The following is a 16,022-nucleotide window of genomic DNA, read 5'->3' as shown; positions in this document are numbered from 1 at the left end:
CAGAATTGCCACCAGGGCGTCCTCTTGGTACTCCGCTCTACTCGGGATAGCTAGGTTGTTACAGCGTAATAATAAATATACTATGTTACTGTCAAAAGTCTGCCGTGTGCACTTTCCAGTTATCTACTTAAACAGTTTTAGAACAGTATTAGTGTTTCATACACCACACATAGCTCTAGCCCCAACAACAGTCAGTGCCAGATTTCCTGTCTAGTCTTTGTTTGCCCAGTGTGGGAAGATTGCAGCAGCCTTCCCCAGTACCGTCCATGCAGTGCCTTGCCTTCGTTTGATGGCTGGGAGAGCTTGGTTTGCTGCGTTCTGTGGGCCCAGGGACCATGGCCTTGCCCGGAGCTGTACCCCAAAGAGGAGACACCGAAGGCGGTCTGACAGGACACGGAAGCGGGCAGGCTAAGCTAACTGCTAGCCCATGCGGACCCGCAGTTCCGATATCACCGAGAGCGGTCTGGCGGCGGCCTTGCCTAGCGTTGACTATTTTTGGTGTCGTGTGGAGTGCGGGGAGGTGTGTTGAAGGTGGCTGGCTGGGAGAGCTAGTGTTGGATCAGCTGAAGGAGCCTGGTCTGCTAAATTCCGGTGGGCTCATGGACCACAGCCCTGCCCGATCCTGCGCCCGAAGAGGAAACACCGAGGGCGGTCTGACAGGATACGGAAGCGGGGCAGGCTAAGCTAACTGCTAGCCCATGCAGACCAGCAGTTCAACAGTCATCCTGGCTGGCGTTCGTTCTAGTGGACATGTTTTTTTGGGGGTTTTTTTTGGATATATGTGTTAGTTTGGATATACTATGTATTCTTGTAGTTTGGATATGTGTTTTTGACTTTGTACTGCACTTTTTAATAAACAGGCTGTTGCACCCTCGACCTCTGTCTTTGTGTCTGTGCTGCAGTGCACCGGCTGTGGTGCAGCCTCACCACAACAGTACATCTCTTTCTTTGTCAAAGATCCCCTGTAGGGCTTTTGTGTGTGTGTGTGTGTGTGTGTGTGTGTGTGAACGTTTCTCCATCACTTGTTTCTTTGCACAGTGAAGGCCACAACAATGGAGTATAAAATGGAATACCAACATGTTGTGTTAGCTGCCTTCCACGCATGTCTTCTACAGATTTGCTGTAAGGATGGATTTTAGTTTGTGAAGGCCTTTTTTTAATTTTTTTTACCTGAGATGCTTGATTGTGCTTGATGGCTAATACCATGTGTGTGGGGCTGTGAGTACTGTGTGCATTAATGACAGTAATCAGAGGTACTGCTTCAACCCATTACAACAACCTCGTTGACTTTGTCAGGAAGCTTCAATTATTGGGTCATGACCTGGAAAGCAAAAGACAGGAGAAAGACCTTGAAAGACCTAGAGGGCAAGCTGTAACAAATGAACGTCATCTGTCATCAAAGCTGGCTTCAAAAGCTAAATTCCCCGATCTCATCGCCTGATATTTGAACCAAGTTGCATTGGAAATTAATTTAAAATAAACTATATTCTCTCCAAAAGACAGATTAACACAAATGAGCAATAACCAGAAGCTGACAGCAGTTATAACATTTAATGGATTAAATTTACTTTTCCACCTTAAAGTTGCATCCAAGTACAGGTTTCGTTGACTTTTCTGGTTTGGATTAAGTGAAAAAAAAACACAACAGCTCTTGAATTAAAAGCGAAAGATTACTGAGTCCCAGGTTGAAAAAATCACGTGACATATCAAATACATTAAATAGCCTTGAAGTAACTTTCTCCTAATCTTAACTCACTCAGCACAGGGACACAATTAAATATCATCACTTGTGAGCTAGGTTTCTGCTTGATATAAAGATCTGATCTTGTATAGCATATTTTCTTGATATAATTATAATTCATTTATTTGATTTGTTTGAGCAAAAACATGTGTTCTAGTGAAACTGCATCATTTCTATATTCATTACCAAGCAAACCAGGTGAACATGATGGCAACAGATACAGTCTTCTTTAATGGGATTATTGGTCTAAAACAGAGACACTCAGTCGCCTATTTCTCTGACCACATGGGCGTGTGTGTCTTGTTCAGGGCATATGTCTGTGTGTGTGTGTGTGTGTGTGTGTGTGTGTGTGTGTGTGTGTGTGTGTGTGTGTGCATGCGCACATCCCTCAAAGCTGTCTGCCAAGAGCGGAGGTAATGATGTCTTCCAAAGTATCCACCTGAAAGGAAAGAGCAAGAGAGACAGTCAGCTCTGTTTGCTATGTTTGTAATGACCGATGGAGGAAATAATGCTTTAAATTGCTGGTATAAAATGCTATTTGGGCAGCAATAGTGCATTAACGCAACAAACAGTGCAGTATGATGTCAATAAAAGACAAAGTTTGCATATTGTCAAAGTATAGTATGTTCAGTATAAGCTGATCAATACTGTAGCACTTAGAAGCTTATCAGTGTGGTCAGTGCATCTGATATTTTTGTGCACTCCTACGTTCAGGGTACCAAATGTCCCATTTAGTACACTAGACTGATTAATTATTGTGCTATAGCAACTGTTTTGTTGTGTTCTCTGGCCATACTTTTATTGTTGTCTTTAGTTCTTATGAATATGCATGGAAATGCATGAAATTCACTATATGAATGTTTCTCAGGTTGGATGATTCACTTATTGTAGCTGAATGACTGGCATACCATCCTGAATAGCAAGTTGTAATGTTGCTCTACTCCCTTAGTTTTACCTGGTTGCCCTTTCCAACAGTGAGGTTCTTGAGTAGATAAACATAAACCTGGCCTTCACTGTCCCCAACCTCAATGCAGTCTGTCTGCATGGTAAACAGAAGGGAGGTCAGCCTTACTCCGGGACGGGCAGGGCTCACAATTATTGGGTCAAGGCTATAGCAGAGAAAGCATATGTGGTAGACATTTAGGCAGTTGTCTCCAGGTCATGCTTTAAACTGAAAAGAATAGTAAAACAGAGTGAAACTCTGAGATAGAGCATAAGATGGAAATGTTATCCCCTTGGTCTGCCTCACATGCTAGATCCCAGGTCCCAGATCTCCACTTGTTCCTCATTTACAACTCCAAACACTGTGGCACACTTTGGGGACCACATGATATCATACACTGCCTTCTGGTTGGAGGTGAAACCTAATATGGGCGTGAATAGGTCCTTCACCCAAAGCTGGATGGTCCAATCAGAAGAGCAGCTCAGGAACACGTCAGGGCAGAATGGACACCATGTAATCCGGAAAACAGGGCCCTGAGAACAAGCAAAATGCAAAGGTCAAAGAGCATCAAGAACAAGATTTTCCTAAACATTGAACTCTAAGGAAGCCCATTTTGTTTTGTTTTTCTTTCTGAGCACCACTGGAATTTTTTTACAATCCATAAATTGCCAAATCTTAAAGATTCATGATGCAAGACCTGCTGCACTTAAAACAATAGCACTAAGCAACTGCAGAATTCAGCAAATAACACTTCTTTTAAGGGTAGGACTGGTTCCCTTTGAACAAAGACATTATATATCACACTATAAGTATCTAGTTTTCCTTTCCTACAGTGGTGTACCAAAGTCAAATAAGCTACATCTCATACACCTTCAACATTACAAGCAATTTCAGTATGGAGTGTAAGGATCAGAGCAATAGTGGTCTGAAGAAAGAAAGAATTTTCTTTTTTTTCCCTTCAATATAAGAGCATATTAGAGAAAGCACAGAAGGACATGAGAATTAGGAATGTTTTCCAATGACCACTGAGTTTGACGGGAAGTATTTCATGGAAAGATCAGGTTTAGGGAGTCAGTCTACTGTGCTAATTTATAGGTCCAGCTCTAAATCCAAATGTCCACAAAAGGGTAACTGAAAGTGAGAAGATTGCACTGGAGATATTTTTGGTAGATTGTAAAGAGCATAGTGCTAAGTATCCCTTATGAATTACTGAGTATAAATACTGGATGTCTGAATCTTGCAAGCTCACACTTGATAAAAGGAAATGTGAGCTTGAGAGGAAGGTAGACTGCCCCAATGCAAGGGCCAAGCGTTGCACATTTTACCTGAAACTATTCTAGTTGGGAGTGCCCTGCCATCAAAAATCTTTTCAAGCCCAGGATGGTGATGGGTAACACTGTTGTCCCTACCTTGTGTCCTCTGTATGTCTCCAGAAACTGCTCATTAATGGAACAAGAGCACATATGGATGAGGCCTTCCTGTGTGCCAGCCAAATAGATGTTGGAATCCTGGAGGAACAATGTAGGGCAGTGCAATTATGTGGTGTAGGGACATGATAATGATGTTTACTCATGAATCCTTATGAAAGTCATTCATCCTGGGAATAAGTAACTTAAAAAAAATCAAAACTGTCCATGTTAATAGTTTGGTCATTTAGTGTAATTGGTATAAGATTTTTTTTTCTTTTTGAGGGAAAAATGCATGTAGATTAAATGGAACTGTTTAGTCTACGGGCTGGGCTGAATCTATTTAAGTCAAACCAGTCAATATTTCACTGCATCAAGCGGAGTATTTCTGTGTTCAGTTTACCGTTGGATGGAAGTCGAAACAAAGCCCGGCAGTCCGTGTTGATGTTAAGGCCTTTGGCTCCCTCTTCTTCTCTCTGGCCTGCTTTTCAGTCTTTTCATGTGTTATCCTCGTTAGCTTCATCAGGTCTATCAAGGGAGGAATACATTAGTGCTTTGAAAAGGGCCATCACATAATAATTACTATTCTTATTACTGTTTATGTTTGAAAGCATATATGTGGAAGAGGGTTATGGTCAGGTGACTTTAATTTCAATTGAGCCAAATGCTTAAGTCCTCAAAAAAATACAATCCAATTAAGTAGCATGGTCATATAGCTTTAAACATCCTACTAGATAGGCTCTGAGAATCAGTTTGAGATAATTTTGCAGTTTTTGCAGCACTTAATCTTGCCAACCGAGTTCTGATTACCAGCGAGGAAAGACATTTGGAGACATACACTACCGTTCAAAAGTTTGGGATCACCCAAACAATTTTGTGTTTTCCATGAAAAGTCACACTTATTCACCACCATATGTTGTGAAATGAATAGAAAATAGAGTCAAGACATTGACAAGGTTAGAAATAATGATTTGTATTTGAAATAAGATTTTTTTTACATCAAACTTTGCTTTCGTCAAAGAATCCTCCATTTGCAGCAATTACAGCATTGCAGACCTTTGGCATTCTAGCTGTTAATTTGTTGAGGTAATCTGGAGAAATTGCACCCCACGCTTCCAGAAGCAGCTCCCACAAGTTGGATTGGTTGGATGGGCACTTCTTTGAGCAGATTGAGTTTCTGGAGCATCACATTTGTGGGGTCAATTAAACGCTCAAAATGGCCAGAAAAAGAGAACTTTCATCTGAAACTCGACAGTCTATTCTTGTTCTTAGAAATGAAGGCTATTCCATGCGAGAAATTGCTAAGAAATTGAAGATTTCCTACACCGGTGTGTACTACTCCCTTCAGAGGACAGCACAAACAGGCTCTAACCAGAGTAGAAAAAGAAGTGGGAGGCCGCGTTGCACAACTGAGCAAGAAGATAAGTACATTAGAGTCTCTAGTTTGAGAAACAGACGCCTCACAGGTCCCCAACTGGCATCTTCATTAAATAGTACCTGTTAGAGCCTGTTTGTGCTGTCCTCTGAAGGGAGTAGTACACACCGGTGTAGGAAATCTTCAATTTCTTAGCAATTTCTCGCATGGAATAGCCTTCATTTCTAAGAACAAGAATAGACTGTCGAGTTTCAGATGAAAGTTCTCTTTTTCTGGCCATTTTGAGCGTTTAATTGACCCCACAAATGTGATGCTCCAGAAACTCAATCTGCTCAAAGAAGTGCCCATCCAACCAATCCAACTTGTGGGAGCTGCTTCTGGAAGCGTGGGGTGCAATTTCTCCAGATTACCTCAACAAATTAACAGCTAGAATGCCAAAGGTCTGCAATGCTGTAATTGCTGCAAATGGAGGATTCTTTGACGAAAGCAAAGTTTGATGTAAAAAAAATCTTATTTCAAATACAAATCATTATTTCTAACCTTGTCAATGTCTTGACTCTATTTTCTATTCATTTCACAACATATGGTGGTGAATAAGTGTGACTTTTCATGGAAAACACGAAATTGTTTGGGTGATCCCAAACTTTTGAACGGTAGTGTATATTGTCAGATATTCATATAAAAACATTGGGTTGTTAGACAGGTTGATAGCCAAAGTTGTTCACCTGCCTACAGCTTGTAATTTATTTTAAATGGGGCTTTTTTGTTTGGTTTATTTTCGATGTTTGTTTGTTTTATAGCTTAAATGTGGGTATTGAATGGCTTGTGTCATTTTTGATCCTAAAGCAAATTGTGCTCAAAGGCAGTCTTCAAAACCAAAAGTGAGTAAAACCGAATTCCCCTGGCGATGTTAGGACTGATGCTCGGTGCTGAGTAAGTTACCTATGCATTCAAGGTTTTTGTGCAAATACCACTTTCTAATCCGGCCATTTGTCGATATGGAGATCAGAGCTTCTCCTCTATACACTCCTGGCAAGTTCATCTCTATTTCAATCCACTTCACCTGCAGTATTGAACCGACGTCCTTATGGGTCCACTCACTGTATACAGAGAAACAGAGCAATTGAAATACAGAAACACAGAAAGAAAGAGAAAAGTATGAAAGATGTGAGAAGTGCTATTTGTCTCTTCGTTGTCCTTAAGTGAAGGGGTTACTCTATTTGTCTGATGGAGCTGTGAGTGTCACTGGGTATTTCAGTGTGTTTCAGGGAAAGACAATCCAAGCTACCGAGCCAAACAGTAGTCAGTTAATTTATCTTATTTCACACGCAAGGAATTCAGTCATAACAAAAGCGTTGTGACCAATGGAAAACAGGTGCACTAAACACAAACTGTAAAAATTCTAACAATGGTATTTTAGTGGAAATGCGTCATTTTACCTAACGAACCCTCTACTACAAATACACGGGATGCCTGTTTATGAGAAAAGCAAGGGGATGGCAGTGCCAAATGGGTCATTAAATCTACTTGCTTGGCAGCAACCCGTCACTTGTTTCCTTTGCATCACAGTTGCCTTTTCCTTTTCGTTAAGCATATCCTGTTTTCAGTATGTTAAAGCCCTAATCCAGCATTTATATTTGACTACATCAAAATTAGGTAAATTTTCAAATTTGATTTGTAAATAATCTGGAATATATAGTTTCACTCAATTTTCATAGCCCATGATATTTAATAATTTGGTATAACCTCAATGTTTGCAAGCTTCATTAATGTAAACAAGTTTTTACAATTTCAAAATGCATGCTTAGCACTACTTACTAAACTTGATGGGTTTGTATTAAAAGTTAGGTCACTCAATTTGTGAGTTGAAAATGTCTGAAATAAAACAGAAACACAACTAGTAATGGGAGCCTGTCTCTCAATAAGGGCAGTCCAAACAGCTGTTACAGACTGAGGTTTTAGAAAGCAGACTTGATACCGTGGAAGAAGACAGAACTATTGCAGCTATATAAACTGAATTAACTGTTATCTGTGACATGTTAGAGGTGTGAATAGCAACAAAGAAATGGGCATTTCAAAAATACTGCAAATTTTGTTAGATCTGATGCTTGTCAGAGCTTACGTTCTCTTACCTAGAGATGAGTTAAGTAAATGCGCTAAACCCAGAAAAGAAAAACACAGACTGTTAATGAGGCTACAGCCCCACCTGCCGAAAATAAGAATCAAATTGATCCATGTTTAAAAAGGTATTCAGCGCAATACACTCTCACACACACAAACAAATACATGCACGCACGCAGGAACTATGAACACAGACACATACACAATCTCTCCTTATCACAGGCACCTTATCACCTTCTTATCAAAGGCGTCCTTTCTTGGCTCTGGACATTGTAGATAGCTATGCTGCCATCATGCATCCCCACAGCCAACTGACTGGCATTACAGGCTGAGAAGTCGAGAGCAGACACTGAGCTCTCAAAGTGGTAGACTCGCTCGGGCCACTGCAGAAATTTACAGGTACAGGATGTTAACTTGGTCCCTGTCACTTGTGTTTTTCCAAGTGTCCCCAGACAAGTCAAAGCAGAAGTCTATTGATCTGCAGTGGGGCACAACATCGCTACAGATCTGAACTTTGTCAGGTATTAATATGTGGTAATCTTAACCTGATTCAGCGATATCTTCACTGGCTCTAATTATAATAAAAATCTCTTCCACCTCTCTATCATTTACTAAAGGGGTATTGTTTTAGGTGCCTGTTTTGTTTGTTTGTTTGTTTGTTTGTTTATCGTACAATATCTTTACAGAAAAATGGCTGCAGCAAATAAAATGAAATGTTCAGAAAAGGTTGGCAATAGTCTGTGGATGACACGATTCAGTTTTTGAAGTAATTGGGTCAAGTCCATTGGCCATCAAGGTCATGAAAAAGGTAAAAACATGGTTTATGTGGGATATGCACTTTTTTGTTCATTTTTAAGGGCCTTAATGCAGTATAGACCTCATGTTATCTCATCAACTGTCATTTGAAATAAATATGTAGAAAAGCATAAGCTGCAAAAGCAATTGAGATAAATGCTAAATTCAAATTTCTATACCATGGGGTTTTTGAAGGACCAGCAGCAGACCAGGCCTGATTTCTGATGTTTGAAGTCAAACTCACCATAGCCCACAGCCAGGATGTCCTTGGGATGAGGCAGAAATACATGGAGAAAAGTTACAGAAAGTTTCAAACTTTTGGTATAGCCAGCAACATTGCTGATGAGCTTATATCCTCACCAATTGCTCTTATTAGAAATATACAACTTTTCATTCTTATCTTTCATTAGTAGCAATGGCAGCTTTACAACCTGCCAAAAAGCAATGTTAGCAATAATTTGTAAATCTATACCAAACATCTCACGTGTGTCCTCATGGCAAAGTTGAAGAGTCAAAAAAAATCATACGGTATCTATACACACAATATTTATATAATAAGTATAATGTGGACATAGAATGAAATGAGCTAAAATGCAATTTGCAGCTACATCTTAATTCTTAATGAGAAGCATTAGCATACTGCAGAATTAAAACACAAACTTTCCATGGTTGCAACTAATGAGCATACGCATTTTGTCCCAAAACACCCTTTTTGAGTACAAAATCATAAAAGTGTTGAGGAGGTCTGCAGCTGCCCTACAAGCTCACCCTGTCCCTACATTTGGGCTCTAGGTGGCATTACATGGCCCGGATGTGCCTACCGGGTTAATCTTGTTCCAGGCCATACAGCTGATGTTGCGTCCTGCGGTGAGCTCACAGCTAAAGGCCCAGAGATGTTCTAGAGCTGGAGTCAGAGAGCTCTTCATGTCTTTCTCTTTCTCTTCCACCACCTCAGGCTTCATCACACTGTATGGGTCTTACAAAGTGAATACATAGTCATTCAAATGGTTACTTTAAATATATATGTAGGTATTTATCCATATTTAAACGGTAACTATAAGTAACTGTTAAATAACCAACTTTATCCGTGCAGTTCAGACATATCAGGGAGCAAACAATATGCCACACAGGTATGAAATAATAAAACCTCATGATGACCTCATGGCACATCTTTTCCATTTACTTGTACCCAGAGTTCAAATATCGACATCCCTGTTATCCCCTGAGAAACATTAGGGTGCATTGCTTTCATATGGGGGTTTAGCTGGGTAGAATGACTTCAGCCCAGAAAACCAGCATCTATTTTTTCCATGCTCTTGTTGTGAAAAATGCACTTTATGTAAGTGTATGATACCTTGCAGTATGGGTAGCTGTCTGTAAGCAGCCAACTTGGGTTGAAAGATATTTTCCAGGATGGTCCTTTCTATTACTAACAAGCTGTGCTGGAACTTTTCTGACAGCAGAATCAGCCCCGGGTCTGGCACATCATCTACCTGGATCATGAATGTGTCCACCTCTGTCCGTGTGCTTGAGATGCTACCTGGAGGGAGACACATCCCCAGGAGTTTAACATAATCATTAGTGCACAATAAATATAAGAAGGTCTATCCTATTACTTTTTTAAAATGCAACTGAAGAATGATGAATGATGAACTGAAGAATGACTGCTGGGATAGGCTCCAGCATCCCCGCGACCCTGAGTAGGATAAGCGGTTTGGATAATGGATGGATGGATGAAGAATTACTGGAGAAGAGAGGCAAGTAAGACAGTGAAACAGGACATATAGTAAACAGTAAAATAAATCTGCTTCATCTTGTGTCAAGTCATATTTTCTAATGAGTGACTTGACCATGGTTGGAGATAAAAGGAAGATACATTTTCATATCCACAGTGAAAAAGTAAAGAATTGTTAAAAAAAAAAACAGTAACTCACAGCTATATCCTTAACCAGAGCAGCATTATGCTCTTGGGGCTGAATCAATCCAAATCAAAATCATTTACATGCAACACACGACAACTTTAAAATTAAGGAAACAGTCGCTGTTTAACTGTAAGTGCTAAGCTAGTGGTGCTTAAAATTTAGAGGATTTGTTTCATGCTTTGAGATTTTCTACATTAAAAGCAAACCAATGGTTTTTGTGCAACTTCTAACTCCATCAATGAAATGAGGTATCTTTACCTTCTGTGGCTGTGCTGACCAATGACATGGTCTTGTCTACGCATCTGATGGTGTCCATGATGGCCTCCGTGTGGCAAACTTTCTCTGGGACAGGGTTTAGTTCCGGCTCATCGTGCTCAGCTCCAAAGAAAGAGTCATACATATCCCAAGTGGTAGCAGTGGAGGCTGTGAACATGACAGCAATTGCCTATGCTATCCAATTCACTTAATAAGCTAAACAACACACTTAATAAGCTGAACAACAGAGTGTTGGTTCCATTTGAATGGCAAAGCATTCCTGTATTGCAAATTTGTGTCTGTAAAAAAGTATAACAGTATCATTCTAGGATTACTGGGCAGGTCACATGTGACGCTTCACATCAGGACTATAATTCTTAAAAGCATTCACAACCAGACTTGTAAAGTTACATGTATGACATGATTAGGCTGGAATTTTATCTATATGATATGGCCCCAGACCCATTTGTTAAACATGAATGGAGCCATTTGCTTAACTAAACATCTTGGGTTAAGTCTCACAGAGAATAAACGTTTATCTCTCCACTATCTGCTGTAGCAAATTGGGAGTCCTCACCCTCTAGAGACAGAAACATCAGGAAAGAAAATGCACAGAGAAGATAATTTGGTGTTAGAACCTGACCTGCATCCACCATAACAATGCAATCAGCCTGGACCCCTTTGCTTTTTGGCGCCCCGTTGAATGTCTGTGTCCATCGTTCCACATACTTATCGTTGCCCATTCTATTCTTGCAAACTTCAGAATAGGTACTGTTTCTCTTCCTTCAGACAGAGGGTGAGGATGGCAATAGTTTGTCACAAATCAATATGAATCCTCATTGTTTGAGAATTGACAAATAAGTAACTTCAATTTATTTTCTGGTCAGAGAGGATAATTTTATAAAAAAGACTCATATAAACTCTATAGATCATAGGCAAGTATACTTATATAAGATGTCTATCACTTATCAGTCCTTAACACTAAAATATTATTTTGAACATACTGCATCAGTACCCTTATCCTAGAGAATGGCCCCAAAATCATGCATCATGAATGGAGTTGACAAATTCAGGAAGTACAGGACTTTACAAACCTTATAGCTTCTGCATCATCGGCATCCGCTGACACAAAGACATTGGGCAAGTCCAGGAGTGAAAGAGTTTCTGTCTCAGAAATGATGCAATCAACCACATTATCCAACATGTCCTCTCTCACCTGCTCCTCCACCTCCTCTTTCCTCACCTGCACATCTGACAGAAAACAAGAAAATGCCACAAAGCTTCTGCTGTAGTTTATGGACATATGCTGTAAGCTAATGTACATGGGCATCCATTCCATCATACAGTCTTTGAAATGTTTTTGATATATTTGTCTTCTGTTGCATAACGTTGCTATAAGAAGTTTGTCACTGATTTATCCGTTTCAATTCAATTTTGATATGTCTGTATGACCGAATGAGACAAACAACGTGAAGATAAGATACTACTATATAATGATTCCAAATGCTTGTCTCCAGGTTAGATTCCCTGCAAAATCTGACAAAGCGATTTATAGCTCACACAGATGGGATTTATAACCACAATTAGAAATGCATAGCCTTATTGCTGCATATCTTGTTAACACCTGTTTTTCCAAAACACCATTACATCGCTCACTCTTCTCCTCAAAACAAATGCGTGAGCAGCCAGAGGGTGAATGTAGATCTTTGCAACAAGGGGCAACAGTAATGAAATGAGTGATTCCTCTGTGAAACACTACTACTTTTGTCCACAAGGGATGCACAAAATCAGCAAAAATCCAAAACTCCTTGTCGTAGATTTAAAGAACAATATTTGCCTGCTAAAACTTACTGAAACTGTAAAACTAATCCTTTATTACACCTCCGCACGTACGGTGATAACTAACGTGATTAAAGCTACAATCTTGAAGATTTACACACAAACACATGGCCTTTTTGACCCTTTCTATTACTGAAATATTAAAGACAATAGCTAATGGTTGCTGTCAGGTAGGACTTTCCCAAGAGAAATGAGGCATAGCGTTACTATAGTAGACAAATAAGGCAGAAAATATGAATTTTAAGAGGCAAAGCTGTTGTGACTTACAAGCAGTAAGTCACAACAGACCAACCTCACAGAGAACTTTTACTTCATCAATAACTAAATCTCAGATGCAACCATATTTTTTAATTTGGTTAAAGGGAAGTTGCTGACACCTCAAGACTGATGACTTTATTTCAGTTGGAATGGGTCGCCCGGCTTTAAGGATATAATATTAATCAAGATGGTAGAACAGGAAGAAAACGACAATGATAACGATAAATGCATTACAAATTGAAAAATGAGCAGCATGAACCTGTGGGGCAAGTAGCAATGTCCCGTTTAGCGGATGGATCCTCATTCTCCTCATTAACTGACTCCATGGTAGATTGGCTGGATATGGATATTGTGCTGCTACCAAAAATTGGCCTGGACAACAAAACTGTAGGTTAATGAGAGCAAGTCTTTACGTAGATGATAGTGCATCAAAATACTGCCCATAATAGGAGTGCCTTTTTATTTAATCAAAAAACAAAACCTCAGGATAACTGTGTTGCATTTCAATGTTTCTGCATCTGACAGTTTTATTACTGACTGAAGTAAAGAGGATGGTAAAACTTGATTTTTCTTCCTAGTATTACCCTTATTAAAAAACACACTTCATTAGATGAGAGACTAGACCATTGGTTCTCAATTTTATTTTATTTTTTTGGACAAGAACTATCTCTTAACATACCAAAGCATAAATTTACCACCTACAAGCCACCAATTTACTAAGCCACAGAAAAATCTCAATGACTACCATAGGGGCAGGCACACACACACGTACACACACACACACACACACACACACACACACACACACACACACACACACACACACACACACACACACACACACACACACACACACACACACACACACACACACACACACACGTGCAAAAGGAGTTGTAAATGGCAATTGTAAATGTATTTCTTTGCTCACACATACAATCAACATCCATCACTATAATGTTATAATATGATCATATGATCATACTATGATTATACTGGTTAAGTAAATCCCAAATTCTGAATTTTCAAATATTTTTATGTTTTCGATCGGGCTTTGCCAATTTCTCATAGCATACATCAAATTACATTTGGTGTAGTACACTCTGTGTACTTCAGTCTGAGAACCACTGCAGTAGACAATATAATAGCCCATATTCTTATATTCAACAAATGTGTTGGTGGAGTGGTACAAAGATAAGTTCATATTCTGCCTCAACAGACACAATGCCACACCTCCTCATCCCACGCCAGTCGAAAAATTGTACAACCTGCTAAAGGGCCCAGGAAAGCTCCCATGGGTTGTCTGGCACAAGGCGGAAAACAAATTTGATGATGTGCCACCCGAGGTCTCACTGGCAAAGATCCTGTGGTGTGTGGTCTGCACGACAGTGGGGTCTAGCTGGTAGAGGGCCAGGGGGGTACGATCTTTGCCATTTTCATCAAACACCTGTGAAATGTGAAGAGGTGAAGAAGATGAAAAGTGAGAAGATGAAGATGAGGAGGGGGGGGTGATGGCTGTGATCACTTAAACTTCCCTAAGTAATAATAAAATTACCTGGACAACTTGTCTGGGTGTTTGGGTGTAATTTTTGTCAGTAACTTTGCTGACAACAGCCAGAAATGAACTTTCTCGACTTCCGGAGCTTGCAGCGATTCTTGAGCGTGTTGTACCGTGGTGGGTCCGAGATACGCCGGTCGTCGAATCATTTATTGCTCGGGAAGATCTGAGAGACGGCAAAAGAAAAGAAAGGCGTGTTAGGTATCACTGCCGCTGCCTGCCATCTTGTCTGGTGAGGAGCAAACATTAACCATCCATCCATCCATCCATCCGTCCATCCATCCATTCATTCATCCGTTATCTGAACCGCTTATCCTGCTCTCAGGGTCGCGGGGAACCGCCAAACCTTAACCAGAGTAATGCTTATCCGAATGTTAACTTACGGCGCACGCTTCAGGGTCCGTTTCTTCACATTTGCGGCGGCGGTAGACATTGTTTTTGTCTGCCTTCGTACTAGTTACATAGGTGTCTGTGTTGTCTTATCTGGGTTAGGTTTTTTTTTTTTTTTACCAGCTAGCTAGTTCGAGTTACCGTAAACTTTGGGTAAGCTTTCAGTTACGGTTGAACGTTGCCATGACAACACGAGGAGCCTAAATTGACAACTAGCGCCTCTGCTGGTTGCTTTTATATTTATATACATACGTGTATGTGTGTGTGTTTTTTTTTAGAAAATTGCCTCACCACAATAAAATTCTATTCATTTGTTTTTTAAATTATCAGGGCATATCTAGGGCATTGCCTGCTATACGTGAAGATTAATAACTATCTTAAAACAGTAATTTTCATTTCAAACGTTATAGCAGCTTTCAATTAATAAAAACGCATACATGGAGACAAACACGTATTGGGCTTGTAAACAATAGCCTATCTTCTCCGCGTTAGTTATAAGAAAAAAGTATGCAGGACAATATGACATTGAAAAATAATTTCGTGGAGATAAACTTATGGCAACCGCCATCAAAATGTCAAGCCTGCCCAGTAAAGAAACTCCAGTTCCTTAAGTGGCAATGGAGAATGATGTGGGTTGATTTTCCAGACAGAGAATTAAAGCCATTTTAACCCATGACTTCGGGTTTTCTTTTAATAGCATGACAAGTAGGAACAAACAAGGCACATTTTCACGTCATATTCATCAAAAATCTTCTGGCCCAGGATGAGCAAAAAACACAAAACAAAACAAAAACAAAACAAAACAAAACCAAATACCAGCATGACAGAAAGAAAGAAAACTAAAATAGAAATATATACATGATTAAAAAAACCAGGGCTATCTCAGATTAACTTGAACATACTTAATTATGGAAATAGTGTAAGTTACTAATAAATCACGTTAGTCCCTGATTAACGGGTCCGGCCATTTAGCCGAGCGGCTAGTGACGTCGCCTTGTGGGGCAGTATAGTCCGTATCGAATCCCGCACCGGTCAAAAAATAAACGGATTCAAAAGTTTAAGAATTTTGTCTCTAACAAGTTTCACTGACTTGCCCATGAGTTTTAGCTCATCCAATGGTTCAAACTGGGTATAGTCTTAGTAACGTGCATGGACAAGAAGACACGCTGGCCGTAAGCTGGCGAGTTCGATACTTTAGTCGAGCGGTTAGCGAAGTCTCCTGCGGTGCAGGCGATACGGGTTCGCTTCCCGGCCGCGGCAGTTCCTGTGGTTGCGTTGTCCCCCGAATTCGCTACAGTATATACATTTATGTATATATTGTGGTGACCCACATATATATAACGAGAGACATTCACCTAAGAGGACGGTGTACCTTTAAGGGAAGAGGCGAGGGGTCAGATAATGCACTTCCGCTTCTGG

At 40.1% G+C, this 16,022-nt stretch overlaps 1 protein-coding gene across 1 annotated transcript; it reads right to left on the bottom strand.

Moving 5' to 3' along the window:
* Positions 1–1,981: 1,981 nt before the first annotated feature.
* On the bottom strand, positions 1,982–14,646 carry dnai4 (dynein axonemal intermediate chain 4). Its single transcript, XM_056276774.1, has 17 exons — positions 14,597–14,646; positions 14,211–14,379; positions 13,924–14,102; positions 12,915–13,027; positions 11,653–11,809; positions 11,202–11,341; positions 10,562–10,726; positions 9,736–9,921; positions 9,203–9,357; positions 8,561–8,647; positions 7,821–7,969; positions 6,408–6,565; positions 4,494–4,618; positions 4,094–4,192; positions 2,991–3,217; positions 2,697–2,850; positions 1,982–2,180 (listed from the first exon to the last, which is right to left on the bottom strand). Exons 1-17 carry the CDS (start codon positions 14,644–14,646, stop codon positions 2,130–2,132), a joined length of 2,364 nt encoding a protein of 787 aa, XP_056132749.1. The 3' UTR covers positions 1,982–2,129.
* Positions 14,647–16,022: the final 1,376 nt, after the last annotated feature.

Source organism: Lampris incognitus, chromosome 3 (genome assembly GCF_029633865.1).
Source record: "Lampris incognitus isolate fLamInc1 chromosome 3, fLamInc1.hap2, whole genome shotgun sequence".
In the NCBI taxonomy this organism is placed as follows: Eukaryota; Metazoa; Chordata; class Actinopteri; order Lampriformes; family Lampridae; genus Lampris; species Lampris incognitus.
Note: the sequence above shows the minus strand (reverse complement) of the source record. Positions and strands in the feature narration are given on the sequence as shown.